Source organism: Danio rerio, chromosome 1 (assembly GCF_049306965.1).
Source record: "Danio rerio strain Tuebingen ecotype United States chromosome 1, GRCz12tu, whole genome shotgun sequence".
Classification (NCBI taxonomy): domain Eukaryota; kingdom Metazoa; phylum Chordata; class Actinopteri; order Cypriniformes; family Danionidae; genus Danio; species Danio rerio.
The window spans coordinates 58,371,327-58,391,130 of record NC_133176.1 but is presented as its reverse complement, the minus strand read 5'-3'; the positions used below and the strand labels follow the sequence as shown (position 1 = coordinate 58,391,130).

Here is a 19,804-nt window from a genome sequence, read left to right as displayed (position 1 = left end):
AAACGTTTGGACGTGGGGATAAACGGAGAGGGGGCGGGGCCGGAAACAATCACACAATGTTCTGACGCGCGGGGGGAGGGGTAACCGAAGCCGCGCAGATTCCAACGGCTTCAGTCATGTGAAGTAATGTTGTGATGAGGATTTATGTTTTTAAAGCACAAGTATTATAATACAGACGAGTCAAAGCTCAGTAGTGGACGCTCAGGGAGAGAAGCTGTGTTCAGCTGAGAAGGTAACCATAGCAACAGTAAGTCAGATTGAGGGTAAAGTCTAGATGGCATACAGCTTTACATACATGTTTTAGTGACACTGTACAGCAATAATTAATAGTTTTACTTTACTGTAAGGCTTGGATTTAGAATTTGGGTGGAGGTGGACGTCAATAAAATACAACTGAATAGCTAATTTAACAAATAATGTAAATATTCCTCTGTTTTGTTTTTACATTACTTTGATTTTGGGTTTAGGGTTGGGGTAGACGTTCAAAAAACAATTAATAGATAATTTAATAAATAATAAGAACAATTTTCATACATTTCTGGCCGCAGCTCTATCCCTTTTAACAACAACCCAGACTGTGAGGGATTGTGGGGCTTTTGTTTATATTTAAATAGCCAACAGTGCGAAAGGCGTCAAAACAGTTCAGTTAACAAGACGGTTATTAAATGAATGTGGCGAGAAAATTCCTCACAGAAATTCCACACATCCATATTCAAATTGTTTATTAATGTAACAGTAGATTGTGCTGAGTTTCACTCAGCATGTATTCCCCCAATAAATCTGCCTTTACGTTTGAATACCATTAAAATGAAATATGAATATGTTTGAATAATTTTTATTTTTTGGCCGCAGCTGTATTCTTTCTACAACCCTGACTGAGGGATTGTGCAGCGTTTTATCTTTAAATGTAAACGGCGGTTAGCCAACAGTGTGAGTGGCGCCAAGTTGTTCAGTTGACAAGAGTGTTATTAAGTGAATGTGGTGCAAAAATTCCTGACAGATATTTATATTGTGTATTAGTGTAGCAGTTGATTTTGACGAAGCAAACGGTCAGAAACTCACTCAGGATATGTTCCCTCAAAAAATCTGAATTTATGAAATAGCGGAGATATGAAATATGAATAATTTTCATAAATTTCTTGCCGCAGCTGTATCCCTTCTAGCAACAACTCTGATGGGGGATTGTGTGGCGCTTTGTTTATCTTTTAAATATAAATGGCGGTTAACAATGCGAGAGGCGCCATAACAGTTGTTCAGTTGAGTGTTAAGTGAATGTGGCGCGAAAATTCTTCACAGAAATTCCACACATCCATATTCATATTGTTTATTAATGTAACAGTAGATTTTGACAAAGAAAACGGACAGGCTTTCACTCAAGATATATTCCCCCAATACATCTGAATTTACGTTTAAATAGCAGTGATATGAAATAGCTCTATACCCCATAAAGTGTTGGTTTTACATTCAACCTTGGCTTAAAGACAAACAGACAGATAAATAAAAGACAGAAAAGAACACAGCTCATTGTTTCAATAGCAATATGATCAGCAAAACGCTTCTGTGCTGAGAGGCTAATATGATAGCATTACTTTGATTACTATAAATGTTTACTGAGAATGTCCACAAACACATATATCGATTAAGGACTTGTCAGACAAAAATACACAAATAAATTATAGATTCAACTATTATGGGTTCAAGCATAAAGCAGCTAGGGTTTATGAATCATGAGTGTTGTTGCAGTCAGAGATAAATACCATTTCTTAATAAACAACTGATGTCACGTTAACTAAACAGCATTAAAAAACTGTATAATAGAGCTATCAATATTAAAGGGATAGTGAAATGAAAATGCTGTCATCATTTACTCACCCTCCACAAACTGAGGAATGATAAGGTAAAAATTGATTTCAATAATATTTGTTTTTCCTAGTATGCATCTTATAGCTAAATACCTTGTTTTGCATTCAACAGATTAAAAAAAGAAAGCATATATGTTTGAAACCACTTGAAGCGGAGAAAATGCTGAGACATTTTCATTTTTTTTGGCTAAACTATTCCTTAAAGTCCATTGCATTTGACGAATAACCCCTCTTTTACACAGTCTTGTTGCATTCTTTAGGATAATGTGCAATAATACAGTAATAACAGATTTCCAGGACCCTTGATTTTAACCTGATATCCTACCAAGAACTCTGGAAATTGATGTCAATGATGAAAGCACAGCATCTGATCTCTTAGCAAGGCGAGATCACAGTTTGGATGTATTAGACTTGCACAGAGTAAGCAGCTAATAGGAGGCCACAATCTTAGAACAGACAAAAAACTCAAGAGGAAACATAAGAAGATGGAATTTGGTTTTCCATGTGAAGGAAGGAACAAGACCTCAAGAATCACTTCAGTAGCCAACACGTGTTCCACCCCAAGTTTGTTTTACAGGATTGCAAGTTTGGAAAGTGGTGGATTGTTTCAGGATGATGGTCAATCCTACTTGGTGCTGAGGAAAGTGTTACAAGTGGAACAAACAAACACAGTCTCTCTTTGGGCTTCAGGAGCTAAAGGATTAAAAAAGAAGAGAGAACAATGTAGAAAATCATCTTCGACTTAAAAATCATGGTAAATTCACGTGCTCCTCGTGTACCTGTGGCTCCCATGGTCGATCTGAACACCTTATACGAGCAACAGCGAGAGCAAAAGCTGATGCCACAGTTACTGCAGTTTCTCTGGAAATAAAAAGATCACCAATGAAACACCGCCACAAAATAAGATCAGAAAAATATCAGCAACTAAAATCAGAATCAATACCCTTTTCTTTAAAACAGAAAATGCCGAATTGCACTGAACACAATTTCCTGTAAAGGAATGAAATAGTTAAATAGAGAGACATAATGCAGTACGCTGAAAATAAATAATTATCAAGAGATTTATAGTGACCGGTGGCATTGGTAGGAACCCGCTTGCGCAGTTTTTCCGTGAGTTTGGACACTTTACTGCGGATGGGCTCGTTTCTGCTCAACAGCCCGTTATCAGACACCGTGTCAAACTCAGGAACTCCAGAAGACACATCCTCGTCGTCCTACCAGAAATAACACATCGAAACACAATGATAAATGAATCATACTGAAATTTAGAAGAGATGAGAGGTGACAGATGTGAACCCGTTAGCTTTTATGTTCACCTCAACACCAAAAGATCTTCCACTTCACCCTCTCATGAGAAAACCTGCACACAACCTTTAAAATGAACGTAATTCTGACATTCTTCTTACTATATAGTAGGGTTGTCATGATACTGGAATTCGGTACCAATCGGTATTGAAATTTAAAAAACATCAATTTGCCGCGAATATTTGAGTGTGTTCTTAAACTGTTGATTGTGTTCATGTGCTCAACAGAAATGACTGTGATTGGCTGTGAAGGTCATCAGTTCACCGAACACACCACTGTTTACTGAGTGTAACCACAGATACAAACACAATCGAGCATTTTATCAGCTGGTTTGTCTATAAGCTGACATACAAGTGATCTGTTGATGAATCGCAGCTTTAAAACACTCTAATGTCTCTGCATCTGTGGTTACACTCAGTAAACAGCGGTGAGTTCAGTTAACTGATGACCTTCACAGCCAATCACAGTCATTTTTGTTGAACATAATGGCAATGTTATGTAATTTAATAGCTTTGAAGCCTATTGACTTGATATACAAACATGCAGTTAAAATTATGGACTTAAAGCCTATGCGATGGCATCATTGTGATGTTTTACGTAAACAGTACCTTTTTAGTTTTGATTCTTTTATTAAATGTAATTATCTTAAATTGGTTTTTAAATGTTTAAATAATCATGTTTCAGTCCTGTTTTCTAATCTAATCAGTCGGCATCAAACCTCTGACAAAGTCACTCGAGCAACTGCTAATGGTGACTGTCTAGTGCCGAAGTGTAAAACCTCATTTGATCAATCTGTTTTCTCTGTTAAGGGAGGCAATTGTGCAATGATTTACATGTAAACCTAAAATTAGAAAGTAATATAAATATTTTAGTAGTGTTCTTAAAAAGGGGTTAAAACAAAACAGCAGTGTTTGCACAAATAGTCTACTATTTGTTTGATCATGCCGCCCTTGCTTTTGCCTTCAGTAATTTTATGTAAAGAATTATATTGTTGTGTATATGTAATTATTATATTTCCATTTTGTCAATTTTTTAAGCCTCAAGTGGACAGGTGTTGAGAATTAGCATGTCTGCTAAATCACAAACAAATGCATTTAGTTGTCCAGTGTAATTGTCTATGTCAAATAAAACAATTAATGAAACAGCTCTGTTTAAGAACACACTCAACAGTGCGTAAATGTTGACAGGAAATTAACGTTTTTTAAAATTTCAGCATCGACTGGTACCAAATTCCAGTATTGTGTTAACCCTACTATATAGAGGTTTCAATGGCCTTTATTTTTGGCTCATACTGATTATTTAAGTCTCTTGAATGTACATCTTTTTCAAAACAATTTACATTTTAAATGGTTTATTCTTAATGCGATACCGGAGCACAAAACCGATCTTACGTTGCTCTGGCAAATTATTGGCAAGGCCCAAACACATATTGTCTGGGTCAAAATAATACATTTTTATTATATGCTAAAAACCATGGGAATATTAACTAAAGTTCACGTTCCATGAAGATATTTAGTAAGTTTCCTATTGTAAATACATCAAAACTTATTTTTTTTGTTATTTGCATTGCTTAGAACTCAATTTGTTCAACTTTAAATGTTTTTTTTCAGTATTTTAATATTTTTTTACATCTCAGATTTAGGGCTGGGTGATTAATCGAAAAGTAAACGAAATCGACATTCAGAACCTATTATCGATCTAATTTTTACAGGTCAGTTTTTTCAATTACTTTACACTTCTACTGTGTGTGGCGTAACATGACCCCACTCTGTTAAGGCTATTTTATACTTGAGTCGAACGCACAGTTATGGTTCGGCGCAGCCTTCGCCAGCTCACATACCCATGCACCTTTCACAAAATGTCCATTTGCACTACACGGATGATGATTGGAAACTGCGCCAGAGACGTCATATTTTCTATTACAATGAACTAATAATTTACATTAGAATATTTGTTTACAAAAGATGCAAGAAACTTTGAAAATAACAAATTTATTAGATAGATAGATAGATATTTATAAGAAAAAAAAGTTACTGTTGGTTTTAGGTGTGTTTAATTTCAGTTGTTCAACGTTGATGTTCAAGAAATAATCATAGATAGTAAATAGTGTTTGTCTCTTTCACTTATTTTAAAATCGCGTAATGCACCCTTCATTCAGAAATCTTTCACTTGTAATATGTGCACACATTTACTGTTCAAAACTTATCAGTCAAATAAATAAAATAATGGTTCATTTAACGTGAGCTAAAATGTTCAATTAATCGAGATTTAGATTTTAGGCCAAATCGCCCAGCACTACTCAGATTCCAAATAGTTGTATCCCAGCCAAATATTGTCCAATAACAAACTAAACATGAATACAAAGCTCTGTCTTTCAGCTTTCAGGTGATGTAATCTAAAGCATGACACTTACTACTGGTTTTGGGGTCCAGGATGACATATTGTTTAATTGAAGAAAAATTAAAGATATTAATTCATATCTTGACCCAGCAAAAATTACATTCATGATTAATATTTTCATAACACACTTAACCTAGATTTTCAAGCATATATGAGCATGGCCCATGGTTTTATACTACATTTTTATACCACTATACATAAATAAGTGCACTTTCCACAGATCATTCAGTACGTGTGAAGGTTTTCTCTCTCAGTGTTAGTTGAGTTCTGTATGTGGAGGCCTGTCGGTTTCCAGATCAGATTTACTGAAGTCATTAGAAACAGCCGCCTGTAGCAGCATGTGTGACGACTTCAGTGAATCTGAGCCCATGTTTGTTGCTGCTGAGCTTCATTTCCTGCAGTCATCCGATGACCGGCGGGAGCGCTCAGATTTCTGTGCCATACAGCATTAAAAACACCACTTTAAAAACACCACAGGCTCTCGAATACAGACTCTAGTGAAGGACGGCCTCATCACAGACAAATGCTTTCAGAAAGTTTTCAGAGTAAATCCTGAACAGACATTGAAGGAGCCCGACTCTGTGTTTGTTAGTAAAATATTCACAACCCAATTTTTACAGATACAGTGACCTTTGACCTGAAGGAATACTGCAAAAAATGCTTTTCTTCCCTAAGTTTTTATCTTGTTTCTAGCCCAAATATCTAAAAATTCTTAAAACGAGAAGCATTTTCTAGACAGGCAAAAAATGATGTCTTGTTTTAAGAAATAATGTAAAAATAAAGTGAGTTTTTCTTTAAAACTTGCTAAATAATCTGCCAATGGTGTGTGCAAAATAATCTTATATCAAAATGAACAGCAAGATTACTTTGCTTACCCCATTTCCAGATTATTTAGCTTGTTTTAAGGAAAAACTCACTTTGTTTTAGCTGATTATTTCATAAAGCAAGACAATATTTTTTGCTTGTCTAGAAAATCTAAAGAAATTCCGGTATTTTAATTAGAAACAAGACAATATCTAAGTTAGAGCAGCCTTTATTGCAGTCAAGTGTAACCATTTCCTGTGACATCAGTGTTAATAGAAGCCACCGAAGAGAATAAGTGGGCGTGGTTAGAACACCTAGAGATCATGATTGACAGGTGTGTGCGGCACCTTACGGGCTCTCCATCTCTTCAGAACCTTTGGTAGCAAATACACTACAGGCCACACCTACATTCAAAACATGGCCGCACAGTTTTACAGTCATGCCGCTTGTAATAGGACCAATTCAGATAATGTACTTACATATAATAACTGTTAGTTTTGGATTTGTCTAACGCCTGGAAATTCATGGTCAAAATGATTGACAATATTAAATTATTAAGTATATATCTGAATTTCATTTGACAAAACAAACAAGTAAATCTCACAGAAAACACATTTCTGAGTCACAGTTCAGTGCATAATGAACATATAATAAATCATACATAAAAAGTTATATTTGATATAATGCAAAATGTGAATGGTTGAAATGCAGTTATAATTATTAGCCTGTAATGTTTGGGTGAAATACAGGTCATTTCTTAGGTTGTTTTGTGAGATGCATCATGCAAAAAATCTAATAAATCATACACTAATATCAGTGCACATGCATTCAGAACATTTAGACTGATGCAAAAACATGCACACACACACATAAACCACACTTAATTTCACATTTCTTTACTTTTTGAGCAAAAATATACATATTAAATGCTCTCAGTTACTCTGTTACTCACCACTAAAGACAGAGGGGTTTCCTTGGAGCACAGAGCAGAGGTCAGAAATGTGCACATATATACATATTACATTATTATTATTATATTACATGACTAAATCAGATTTATGAGATTATTAAGAAGATATAAACACACATTCACTCTTTTTGGAGACTGAGCTCTGTATGGTGTTAAAGCTACAACTCTTCACTACACCACTAGAGGGAGCTACTTACCGGCAACACAAGCTGAGACTCCTTGAGCAAGCAGACGGCAGAAATGAGAGATCATGTCAGACTCAAGAGCAAGAAAAAGATAGAAAACCAAACTGATGGAAAATGGAGAGAAATGTAGACAGACAGATGGATTGAAAGATGGATGAATAGATAGATAGATAGATAGATAGATAGATAGATAGATAGATAGATAGATAGATAGATAGATAGATAGATAGAGCAAAATGTAGACAGTTAAAGAACAGATAAAAACATGGATAGAGAGAATAAAAATGTAGATAGATTGATAAAGAACAGATGGGTGGATAGATAGACAGATAAACAGATCAATAAAGAACAGATAGATAGATAAAGCACAGACAGATGATAGAGAAAGATAGATAGATAGATTAAACAAAATGTAGATATAAGGATAAAAAAGAGATGGGTTGATGTATATATAGACAAAATGAACAAATAGGTAGATGGAACAGAAGGTAGACAGATCTGTCTTTCAATAAACAAAACCACAGATATAATCTATAACAGCTGTTTTTCTGACCTCTATGGCGTCTTTGAACTCATCGTCAGGCTCCGCCTCCTCTGCCTCCTCAATATTGCCAGGAGACAAATCCTGAACAAGAAGAACATTTACAGAATGAGTTAGTCTAGACTGGAAAAGAAAATCCAGACAAGATAGATGTCTTTGTATACATTAGTTTTTTTGAATGGTCTCTCACCTCCACACTGGTGGGGGTGGGTGTGCGCTCCAGCAGATTGGCCTGATCCGAGTCACACAGTTCAGTTTCCTCTACAGGCTCCACATAAGTCGGGTGAACAAACTCCTTCAGCTTTAACAGAACTACAGACACACACTCGATCAGAATCAATCCCCTTCTGTGTGTATTAAAGGGCGCCTATTGTGCAAAAACACTTTTATAAGGGGTTTAAACACAGTTGTGTGGCAGCAGGGTGTGAATATAACCAGTAAAAATGTATAAAATTTTCATAATCACACGTTACGGTTGCCGTATATTGGTGGGATTTTTGCATGCCGTTCTCTCTCTCTTTTTCTCTCTCTCTTTCTCTCTCCCCATCTCTACCTGTCGTATCCTCTAGGTCCGCCTTCGCAGGAGCCGATGGGTCAGGAGACCAGTCACTCATCATTGGGTGACGTGGCGCTGTCACATATAAGGACGCCAGGGAGAGCGGATGACAGCGCGCTTTGCCTTTGATCCTGTTTTTGTGTGTTTTTGCTGACATGATTTTGTTATTCGTTAATTTTGCTTAACTTTCGTTTGGATAAAATTATTTATTATATTTTCTGCCCATTTTTGAACTACTTTGTGATTTCTGTACATTTTATTTTCGATTGTTTGTTTGTTATTTTTGGTACAACTCTTACCTGGCAAACAAAAAGAGATTATTGAGAGTTGACTTTGTCCTCAGAGTAAGGTGGACAGGGAAGATGTCATACGACTTCCATCTTACATACACGTAGTCAATCCATTGTTTAAAACACCAGGTAAGAAGTGAATGCCACTTATGTATTTGTTTTGTTTTTAGTTCAGAATAGGTAAGATTACGGCGCTCGGCGCTGAAGATTTTTCTTTCCTTTTTCTTTTCATGTTTCTAGCAGGTAAGGGGTTTACTTATGAGTTAGAATTGTTTTGTTATATTTATTTCTTTGATTTGGCTTCACTAGCATCCCCTTACTCTTGAGTTGACCTAATTTTGTTTGATACTCGGTTTAATTTGTTACTTTATTATTGTAAATATTTTTCTTATTGTATATATATTTAGACATTATTTTGATTTCACTTTTTGTACATTAAATCACTTTTGTTGGTAGTTTTGTTGTTTGTGTCTTTTACTTTAACCCCTCATCATGTAAAAGTACCACACGTTTTTAAATGTTATTACTTTTACCCTAGACTAACATCAAAGGGGTTGTAACACACATAAAAACAGACACACTTTGATTGACATTCTGTCATTGTACGTGTCATCAGAGGTGAAAGCCCCTCCCATTACTGACAATCTCTCCCTCATTAGCATAGGATGTCAGTCTTGTTTTTGAATCTGCCACTATGCTGACACAAGCATTTGTAGCTCCGCATTCTTTTGAAAAAAGGCAGTTTCAGAGGGTTATAAACAATATTTGTGGAGTACTCTGAGCTGGGACTTCACATACATCCTGTGAAAAGAGACACAGAAGGTCCCCTTAAAAACTGTTGTGTATAAAATATATATATAAAATAAGATTTCCATTGTTAGTAGAAATGAGCAAGGATTTAAAGTGTGTAAAATTTCCATATGAAGGCATGTAGATATAAACAATATCATGATTATGTTGCAATGATTTTGAGTACTTAAGAAGTTTTGAGCTTATAAACATTCAGAAGGACAGCTCATGCCTTATAAACACAGCGTCAGCATTGTCCATACTGCAAATAATCCATATTCCTGCAAGCTACCCTTTAGCATGTCCCAAAATCAGAAGGTAGCTTTTCCATTATAAACCAACTCCCGTCCTATTATCCAGGTGCTTATATAATAAATCGCTAATGTTTTGACTATCAGAATAGGTCTGGTCAGAATAGTGAGGGCGGCATCCGCAACGCCTCCCACCACCCCCAATCCCACCTTACTTTCATTCGCGACACCCCCCTTTCCTGGTCTTCAATTCAATAGTATCTGAATGCAGCCTTTATGATGTAAGCTCAGATTGCATCACTCAGCAATGCAATGTCAGACACAATGCACTCAATGGAGTGAGTGACGTCATGGCTAGGGTTAGGGGTGGGGTTAGGTGAGCGCATTAAAAAGCATTGGATGCAGCTCAGATTGCACTGCACCAGGTCTGCATTCAGACCCCTCTCCTTCAATTTGCGAACCGGTCACTTTTATTTTCACTTTCGGGTTGAGGGTGGCATGATCGCCCTGTACAGAGACCCACTCAAACAGGAACAGATCCACTGACAAACATGTAAAGTGATCAGTTTTGTATGCATGTACTGTATGTATTGCAGCACCTGAGGCCGAGGCAATGCCTTTACTGACCTCTGCAGAAATCTCTGTTCCACAGAAAGAGGGCGCTGTTGATTACTGACAGACTCACACCCACTGGAGCCGTATACAGCAGACACACTGCTGTCAGGAGAAAACCGTAAAACCTATAAACACAAACACACACACACACACACACACACACACACACACACACCTTTATTACTAGGCATTTCATATTTCACAAAAACAGACGATGTGACAAAATAACAATGTGTGCATAACACAACTGAATGAGAAACTTTGATGTAAACTGAAGATGTCCATCAGTTAGTGTTAAAGTTTAGTATAACAACATGATACTCACATGGAGGACACTGCGTGGCTCTCCCAGTATAAAACCTTGTACACAGACTCTGCATAGACACACGCTTGGGTCAACAGGTCATCTATCTGCTTCAGCCTGCAAAACACAAACCTGCTATCTCAGTCTGAGTGTGCTCATTTAGACTAGCTGGGTTTCCATCTCCCACTGTTAAAGGCATAGCTCACACAAAATGGACATGTTATTTACTCACAGTCAAGCAATTTCAAGCCTTTTATTCTGTTTTTATTTGCTTATATATGTGTTTGTTCACAAAAAAAGATATTTCAGAGAAAGCTGGAACCTGTAATCAATGCCTTCCATAGTAGAAAAAAAAACAAGATGGAAGTAAATGGTTAACGTTTGTTCAGCTTTTGTGTCCAACAGATGAAAGAAACTTAAAGATTTGAAGCAAGTAAAGGGAGAGTAAATGATAACAGAATTAAAATGTTGTGGTTACAATCCCTTTAATGTGCATTTTAAAGTATCACATGAGAAACAAGTGATGAAACAACAAATTTTTAATAAAAATCAATTCACAAAATTAAGTTTTTACGCTAACCTGAGGTGAAAAAGTGTTCATGCTAATAATTGTAGATGGAACCGCATTTGCAGAATAAACACAGACATAGCAAACATTAAACCATGCGACCAATTAGCTGTCTCCATTATGCTTGTATTGTTTACAATTGGTTGCTAAGATACCAATACTACATTAACCAGCTCTAATAACTTAAGGGGAAACACAAAGGTTTTGCAAACTTTAAAAAGATTCACATCACTGACATCTCCATTATGCTTGTCTTGTTTACTGTTGGTTGCTAGGATACCAATAGAACATTAACCAGCTCTAATAACCTGAGGGAAACTCAAATTAAATGTCTCCTTTTTTTTTTTTTTTTTTTGCGAATTTCGAAAAGATGCACATCACTCACATGCCCTTGACCTCCAGCATGGCCTCCTGTTTGCTCATGTGGACCGTCTGCAGGTCTCGCCGCTGCACTGCGTAGTGTTTCTTCTTCTGGAGAGCCATCTCGCTGCTCGCACCCTGACAACGGTCACCAAGGAAACCCAGCACAGCCGGAGCAGAGATGGCCAGCAGGAGCAGAGAGAACCACGAGCCTGAGGATAAACACACACTGTATTAAGCCTCCTTTTCACTGCACACGACAAACGACAGACCGAAAGTCATTCATTTCCAATGGAGAGTAGTCCGGGAGCTGCGTAGAAGTCCGGACAATTCGAATCCGATTTGAGCTGCGGATACGTTAAAATATTTGAACTCCTGCGAGTAGACCATATGCGATCGGCCGACCAGATGTCATGTATTTCAGTGTTGTTGATGCAGGTCTGTGCACGCAAGATGAGAAACACAAGTTTTTGGTTATTTTTTAGGAAAAAAATCTATATTTAAAAAAACATTTTTATTCATAAATGAGTATTAAAAAAATATTTTTTTATGTTGTCTCCACATTCCCTCCAAACATTTTTAGCAACTGTGAGTTTCTAGTATTCATTAAATCACCCATGGTGAACTCACGAAGAATAAAGGCAAAGTCCCTTTAAGGCGAGTCATTTCATTCAGCAACCATCTTTAAAACACCTCTCAGGCAGTATGCTCGGGCAGTCTGTTTGAATGGGGAAACAACAAATTCTTACGATTACATTACATTTTCTGAATTACCAATAAAATTAAACAACAAATATCTCTTTAGTTTCATTTCTAAATGTTTGTATCACACAAAATCTGCAGAAACTCAAGTCTGGTCCCAGCCCCTCCCCCGGAGAGTTGTCTTCTATTGTGATCGCTGATTGGCTCCTGTGCTAGAAGGCGGGGCTTTGTTCACCATACTGACAGTTACACTTTTCTCCATTCAAAAGTCCTTACACCAATCTGACGTTAGTAAGTCAACTAATGTTATTTTGATATTAGTAAGTCAAATTTATTCATAAAGCACAATTATCTTTGGCTTTGCAAAAACCCAAGTCTGAACAAAACCATTTCAATATTTCAATACATTTTTAAAAATGAAATAACAATAATAGTTTAATATTAACAACAATAATACACACTGAAGAAAAATAGCCTGGAAAGGTGACATAATTAAAATCAACCATATAGCTAACATCAGCACTAGGCTTCTTAGTAAGAATATCATCGTGCACGTTCATCCAAATACAACTTTTTTTAGTTTAATTTATTGTTTACAGGGTCAAGGCACATTAATCAACATTCCTGTAAAATGTGCCAGAATTCGCCAAGAATGGCTATTTTTCATCTGTAGACCCCTTTCGTGCGTTAAAAATTAAAACAACAACAATAAGTTAAAAGAACAAAACCAAAGATACAAATAAGACAGCAGCATGAGATCGCAGCAGAGCAGCGCCACCGCCAACTGCAGCCGTGTCAGTGAAGACTGTTGAAGACCAACATATAATGAAAAACAATACAATAAGAAAATCAGCGTGAACCAGAAGTTGCTGAGACTTTTCTTTCTTCAGTATGTTGATGTACTTCCGACTGAAACTGAATATTGAGTAGGAGGCGGGCTTTCTTTAAGGCATCATATCAAACTAACGGTAAGAAGATCGTTGTTAAGGATATAAATATGCAGTTGCTATGGAAGCAAGTTGATGTCAACCGAAGGACCGGCACTCTGAATGCAGAAGCAAAAGGTCAGACTTTCTGATATAAGATTATTTATTAATTTTCCTTCGGCTTAGTCCCTTTATTTATCAGGGGTTGCCACAGCAGAATGAACCGCCAACTATTCTGGCATAGGTTTTACGCAGCGGATGACCTTCCAGCCACAACCCAGAATTGGGAAACACGCCAACATGGGGAAAACATGCAAACTCCACACAAAAATGCCAACTAGACCATACGGAACTCGAACCAGCTACCTTCTTGCTGTGAGACGACAGTTCTAATCACTAAGCCACCATGCCATCCGATTACCAAAAACAAATAATTTGTTTCCAGAGGATTACTAGCACAGATTAATTATTTATGTCAAGAATAACAATGTGAGCTAGTAAGATGAATATTGTCACTTTTAATTTCTAAGGTTGCATACAGACACTTTAGAAATGTTTGAATCAAATAAAGTAGAGCAAGTGTCTTATTCCATTAGATGATGAGCTGAGTGTTATACACATATATATACACATCTCTGCCAAAACACAGGAGTCTCACCTTCAGTCAGAGTGAGGAAGAGGATGTTGAGCAGAACGCAGCTGAGCAGGGAAAACAGCGGCATCTTCCATCTGAAATACAAAGAGAGCCGGATAACGGATGTGTACATTTCAAATGGCACACTACAATTTGCACTTTTGCAGGTGATTTTGCATGTACTTATACACTTAAACACTAAACAGTTCATGTTTATGCATGTAGTGTCATCCCAAATTGAACACTAACAGTTTTCTTAACTAACCAGAAATTCAAAGCGTTTCTAAGATGATGTTTGACTATTGACAAACTAATAGAATAAATGACCAAATTACCAAATAATAGCTACCATGAGTACTATAAAATGGTGAAAAAATGTGCATAAGTTTGCGATTTGGGATGCACAAAAAGTGTTCCCTAAACCTTACAACTCAGCTGGATTTCTTAGCTTAAAGGTGGTCCACTACGACATCATATTTTAAACTTTAGTTGGTGTGTAATGTAGCTGTGTGAACATAAACAGCATCTCTAAATGTAGGATGCTTAAAATTCAATGCAAATGGAGACATTGGGTTTTACAGAGATAGCTTAGCAAAGCCTACAGAGAGCAAGATTGGGTAATACAAAAAAAAACAAACATCCGAGCTAGTGAGATCACAAACGCTTTAGGTTACGCGCATTCACCAAGCGCACACACCCTGCGCAGTAATGGGCCGTGGCCTGAGGTGCTGTAATGTTATAGCAGAGAAAGCTTAAATAGCGTCCAAACGCTGCTAATTCCACAGAGCCTCTTCTGTTTCTGTATTTAGACTTCCAAAGGACAAGACACAAAGACAGAAGTGCTTACAATTTAACTGTAGTTATGCACCAGAGAATTATAATAAATATACAGCTCTAGCATTTGACAAAGGAGAACTTCCAGAATCTCTCTCAGTTCAGTGCGGGATTCAGTTAAAAACTCCACCAACCATAATAGCAGAAGCAGTGGATCGTGAGACACAACCTGTAAGTGTTTTTATTTGTTAAAATTGATCAACTACAGACACAGACCCTAGAATTTATTGTATGAGGACGTAAACAAGGATGTAAATAATGGGAAATGCTGTTTGGCACTGCTAACAATTTAGCTACAAATTCATATTCATCAGTCAAACTGCTGTAAACAGCCACAATCTTCAGCAGCGCGCCAGTGTCTCTCTATGTGGCCTTTTCCCTGTGTTAAACATCTTAAATAACAAACTTGCTAAAGATATCGGTTCATATTACTTACACATGCTTATTCTGAATATACGTGAAAGATACTAAATTTTATTTTAGGGAGCATGAGGTATGAGCAAGAGGTGTGCTTCAGCGTGTGCTCTTCATTTTCTGTCTGATTCAGCCAGCTAAGGCTGCTAACAGCTTGTCTGTTTACACAGCACTAAAGCACATGCTTGTAGGGGCGTGACGTGGTGACGTGGAGCCAATCTGCAAATCACAGCACATTATGTTAGCTGCTCAATCAGAGGCTCTTAGTGGCGGGCCTTTCAAAGGAACTAGAAAACATGACAGTGGTTTTCATGTTAGCTGTTAAGCTGTATATAATCAAAAAAAAGAAAAGAAAAAAACGAGATTTTCTACAAGTGAAGCATGAGCACACATTAATTTGCATTTTATGAACACAACCAAGCCTTACAAATACACCCCTTTAAGGGCCTTCATGTTACTGGACTCCATATAATCAGTGTGATTTCTCACCCCAGCAGGTAGCGCAGCACCTCCAGCGTGTCTGTGATGGGCTCCAGGAAGATCAGCATCCGCTTGAAGCAGATCACCATGTTCAGCAGGTCAAAGGTCAGAGCTTTGGGGCTGCCCGGGTCTGAGGCGCTGTCTGCGCAGGACGGGTCTTTAGTGGGCAGCTGGGTCAGCTCAGGCCGCTCAGCGCTCGCCTGCGGAGGCTCCTGAGGAGAGGAGGCGGAGCACTGCATGCTGGGAGATCAGTGAAAATGATTGAGAGCATTTGAGTTTGAGATATATAGTGAGCTATTCCATGCAAATGTCAACCTTGCCATGACTTTTGTTATCATCAAAATAGTGAAACCCCTTCTAAGTCTTTTGTATAGGCTTGTATTTTACAGCACTGCAAAAATGTCTCTGTCAATGTTTTCAAACAATTATATTTGATTTACCAAAGTCACACAAGTGCCAATTTCACATCCATAACAAAGCTTTTCCCTCATAAATCCAAAAAAGGTCAATAAATTAAAATCAATCAGGTTTGTTCAATGGAGAGCAACTCTTATGCTTAGCATTATTTCTTTTGGGTTGTGCAGTTTAATTCACAGTATTTCTACAAGGTGTGTTGTGCACTGTAAACTCCCAGACTTTTTTTGGTCAATCGAGGCATGGGAGGTTAACCATTTTCAAGGTATAACCGCGGTTTGGAAAAGTCAAGATTTTAAAACCGACAACATTTACTGTAACACCATTCCAAAGGTATGTGTAAGATTTTTTTTAAATGTTTTTTTTTTTTTTTTTTTAGGACAAGAGTATCTCCATCAGAAAAGATATGCAAAGATGCGGTTTTAAATTGTAAAGAAGTCTGTGCGTTTGAAACTAATGAAGACAGCAGAAGTCAGTAATTCATTTTTAATATAGAATAAATGACCAAACATTCATATAATATTCATACTAATATTCAGTCTGACATGTTTACTTCTGCAAAATATTTTAAATGTTTCTCAAATCTCAAAATAAGATATATTGTGTTTAAAAGGGGAAAAAAGTTTTTGTTTTTTTACCCAGACATTCAAAGAGACCATATTTAAGAGCAGTAATCACAATACTGTGAAACTGATAATTTTATTCAAGGTTATCATACTGTCAGAATCTATACCGGCCCATGCTTAGTCAAATCCATAGCGCATGTTTATTTTCCTCATTTAAAATATAAAGCATGTTTACAGATTTGTATTTTTCTGATCCCGTAACTCTGTGGTGAGTTGTTTTAGAAAATATAAACAGATGTTTTAATATAATGTTAACATATACTTTCTCTGCAAATTTATGTTTTGAGATTTTACTGCAAGCATCACATCTGTAACGCTGGAATTGCACTTTTACAATCTAGTCATGCAGTTATATTCACATGCAGAAATGTATATGTAACGGAGGCCAGCTAGTGTGTGCTGTGCAGGTAAACCTCACTCCTCTGACCTCTAAAGGTGCTCTAGCGACAGCCGCTAGAGGCCATGGTATTTAGCCTCCTTGGTAGAGCACCCAACTCCCATGCGGAAGGTCGCCGGTTGGATACCAGCTCGGAGCAGGTTGGGTGGCACAGGACTGGTGGGGTTACATTGGTGCCGTGACCCGGTTGGGAGTGAGGTTTAGGGGGTGAGTGTAGCGGAGGCCAGCTAGTGTGTGCTGTGCAGGTAAACCTCACTCCTCTGACCTCTAAAGGTGCTCTAGCGACAGCCGCTAGAGGCCATGGTATTTAGCCTCCTTGGTAGAGCACCCAACTCCCATGCGGAAGGTCGCCGGTTGGATACCAGCTCGGAGCAGGTTGGGTGGCACAGGACTGGTGGGGTTACATTGGTGCCGTGACCCGGTTGGGAGTGAGGTTTAGGGGGTGAGTGTAGCGGAGGCCAGCTAGTGTGTGCTGTGCAGGTAAACCTCACTCCTCTGACCTCTAAAGGTGCTCTAGCGACAGCCGCTAGAGGCCATGGTATTTAGCCTCCTTGGTAGAGCACCCAACTCCCATGCGGAAGGTCGCCGGTTGGATACCAGCTCGGAGCAGGTTGGGTGGCACAGGACTGGTGGGGTTACATTGGTGCCGTGACCCGGTTGGGAGTGAGGTTTAGGGGGTGAGTGTAGCGGAGGCCAGCTAGTGTGTGCTGTGCAGGTAAACCTCACTCCTCTGACCTCTAAAGGTGCTCTAGCGACAGCCGCTAGAGGCCATGGTCTTTAGCCTCCTTGGTAGAGCACCCGACTCCCATGCGGAAGGTCGCGGTTCGATACCAGCTCGGAGCGGGTTGGGTAGCGTAGGACCGGCAGGGTTACATATACATAGTAGGTACAAATATAGATTGTAAAGTTTATAAACTATATGTAAATACACTTCACATTATTTAGGATGCAATTATATTATTATTTTGGATGTGATTAATCATTTTTCAGCTCTAATATTAATAAAGGAACAAGTCATCTTTACAGATCAACGACAAGGATAGTGGAATGTTAAAATTAAAAAGCAAGTCGGCGGCAACAGCCTAGTGGTTAAGTGACATATTGCACTGAGGTGTTAACGGCGACCTGAGTTTGATTCCCGACTCGAGGTCCGTTGCCGACTTTTCCCATCTCTCGGCTTCCAATGCTTTCCTGTCTGTAACCTCCACTATCCTATCCCAATAAAAAAGGTGAAAACCCCCTTAAAATATTAATATTAAAAAGGAAAATGTATGATGACTAATAAGTATTTTGGGTCTGCAATGTGATTTGATTTTTAATAAATAGTATTGTATAATTTCTTTTAATGTTCGGTTAGGCTATTTTCATGGCAAAACAGAAAGAAAAAAGAAAATATAAATAAAGTTAAGACAATAATATCAGCAAACAAACAAACATAACTTACATTACGTAGGATTTTTGTGTGAAATATGTAATAAGTTTTTTACTTTCTCTGACAAAAACCTGTGAGTTTATAAGTAAGATTTCTACAAACCTTAACAGCAGGACAGACTAATAAAATATCTGTAACAGATCCTTACCTTTTAGTTGAAATTTGTTTTGACAAATCAATCTAGTTTAGACTCGTAAATAAACTCTTTAATATGTCATCAGATGATTATTGTTTTAAAATAAATACGGCTTTATTAAAAAAAACTTAATAAATATACGTATATCTACTTTTAAAACAAAATAACATTTCTTTCAAATCAAGAGAGGAAAGAAAACAATCGGAAGTCAAACTAATTAGATAAATACTTTAACGTTATATAAATATCTGACGATGACAGTTTGTACAATAATAACAAGAATAGATAAGATTTTCTCTATGAGAGTAAATGAGAGTAAAAATAAAGGCAGAAAACAGAAATACTGTCATATTTACATGAGCAAGAAGAAAACAAAAACACAAAATGGCTTACCTTTAATCCTCAAAACACCGTCTTCTGCTGCTACAGAGTCATTAAAAGTATATCATTCGATTAAAGATGAGAAATATAACATTTAACATACATAAAACTACATACAAAAGAGGTAAACTCGCTAATGTGCAGCGACTTCTGCTTCCGCAATTCACAGGCACGATGTGTTGATGCCAGAGTCGATGATGTCAGGGAGAAAAGAGCGCCGATCACATCGATGAGTCCTAGATAGTCAGGAAATGTATGACTTTAATTGTATTATTTTTATATTTTATGATGATTGTTTTTGTGCCAATTATAGTGTTTGGACATAATGCATTAATATATCTATAGTATCTATAATAATATCCATAATATCTATGCTAAGCTTATAAGCAAGATTTGCTTATAATTCCGATAAGGCTTATTACAATTTAATTAGCTGACTTTACAAAGAAAACAACAGTGATTTAAATGCTTTATTTAAAATTGAGCGTGTTAACTGTTCACAATACGTAATGTGTGCTGACAAAATTGGGTTGATATGATTCATTCACACTTTTATTAATATCATTTGCTGTTTAGGTAGACTTTCATGAGTACAGTGAATACAAGAATACTGAAATATTAAAATTGT

General features: G+C 37.3%; 1 protein-coding gene and 1 long non-coding RNA gene across 9 annotated transcripts; one reads left to right on the top strand and one right to left on the bottom strand.

Moving 5' to 3' along the window:
- Positions 1-1,310: 1,310 nt before the first annotated feature.
- On the bottom strand, positions 1,311-19,349 carry zfyve27 (zinc finger, FYVE domain containing 27). 8 transcript variants are annotated; one of them, XR_012401631.1, is made up of 14 exons: positions 19,189-19,349; positions 15,800-16,030; positions 14,087-14,157; positions 11,826-12,012; positions 10,894-10,989; positions 10,581-10,693; positions 8,258-8,379; positions 8,080-8,151; positions 7,519-7,559; positions 6,719-6,775; positions 2,935-3,076; positions 2,806-2,852; positions 2,642-2,723; positions 1,311-2,555 (listed from the first exon to the last, which is right to left on the bottom strand). XR_012401631.1 is itself a non-coding variant. In XM_009294848.4 (14 exons), exons 2-14 carry the CDS (start codon positions 16,027-16,029, stop codon positions 2,488-2,490), a joined length of 1,272 nt encoding a protein of 423 aa, XP_009293123.1. In that variant the 5' UTR covers position 16,030; positions 19,189-19,349; the 3' UTR covers positions 1,311-2,487. The 8 variants fall into 8 exon arrangements, 7 of the variants coding, with proteins under 7 accessions (XP_009293123.1, XP_073802645.1, XP_009293134.1 ...); XM_009294848.4 differs by lacking the exon at positions 6,719-6,775 and adding an exon at positions 7,324-7,344 and having other exon boundaries at positions 7,539-7,559; XM_073946544.1 differs by having other exon boundaries at positions 7,539-7,559.
- LOC141375208 (uncharacterized) lies at positions 11,798-16,002 on the top strand. Its single transcript, XR_012382866.1, has 2 exons — positions 11,798-13,958; positions 14,038-16,002. It is a non-coding gene; the product is annotated as an uncharacterized lncRNA (long non-coding RNA).
- Positions 19,350-19,804: the final 455 nt, after the last annotated feature.

Excerpts from the sequence above, each read along its gene's own strand:
- zfyve27 (XM_073946544.1), bottom strand. The coding sequence starts at position 16,029 with ATGCAGTGCTCCGCCTCCTCTCCTCAGGAGCCTCCGCAGGCGAGCGCT. Across the intron at positions 14,158-15,799 it reads GTGCTGCGCTACCTGCTGGG|ATGGAAGATGCCGCTGTTTT; the intron begins GTGAGAAATCAC and ends TTTGTATTTCAG. Across the intron at positions 10,694-10,893 it reads AGCCACGCAGTGTCCTCCAT|GTTTTACGGTTTTCTCCTGA; the intron begins GTGAGTATCATG and ends TTGTGTTTATAG.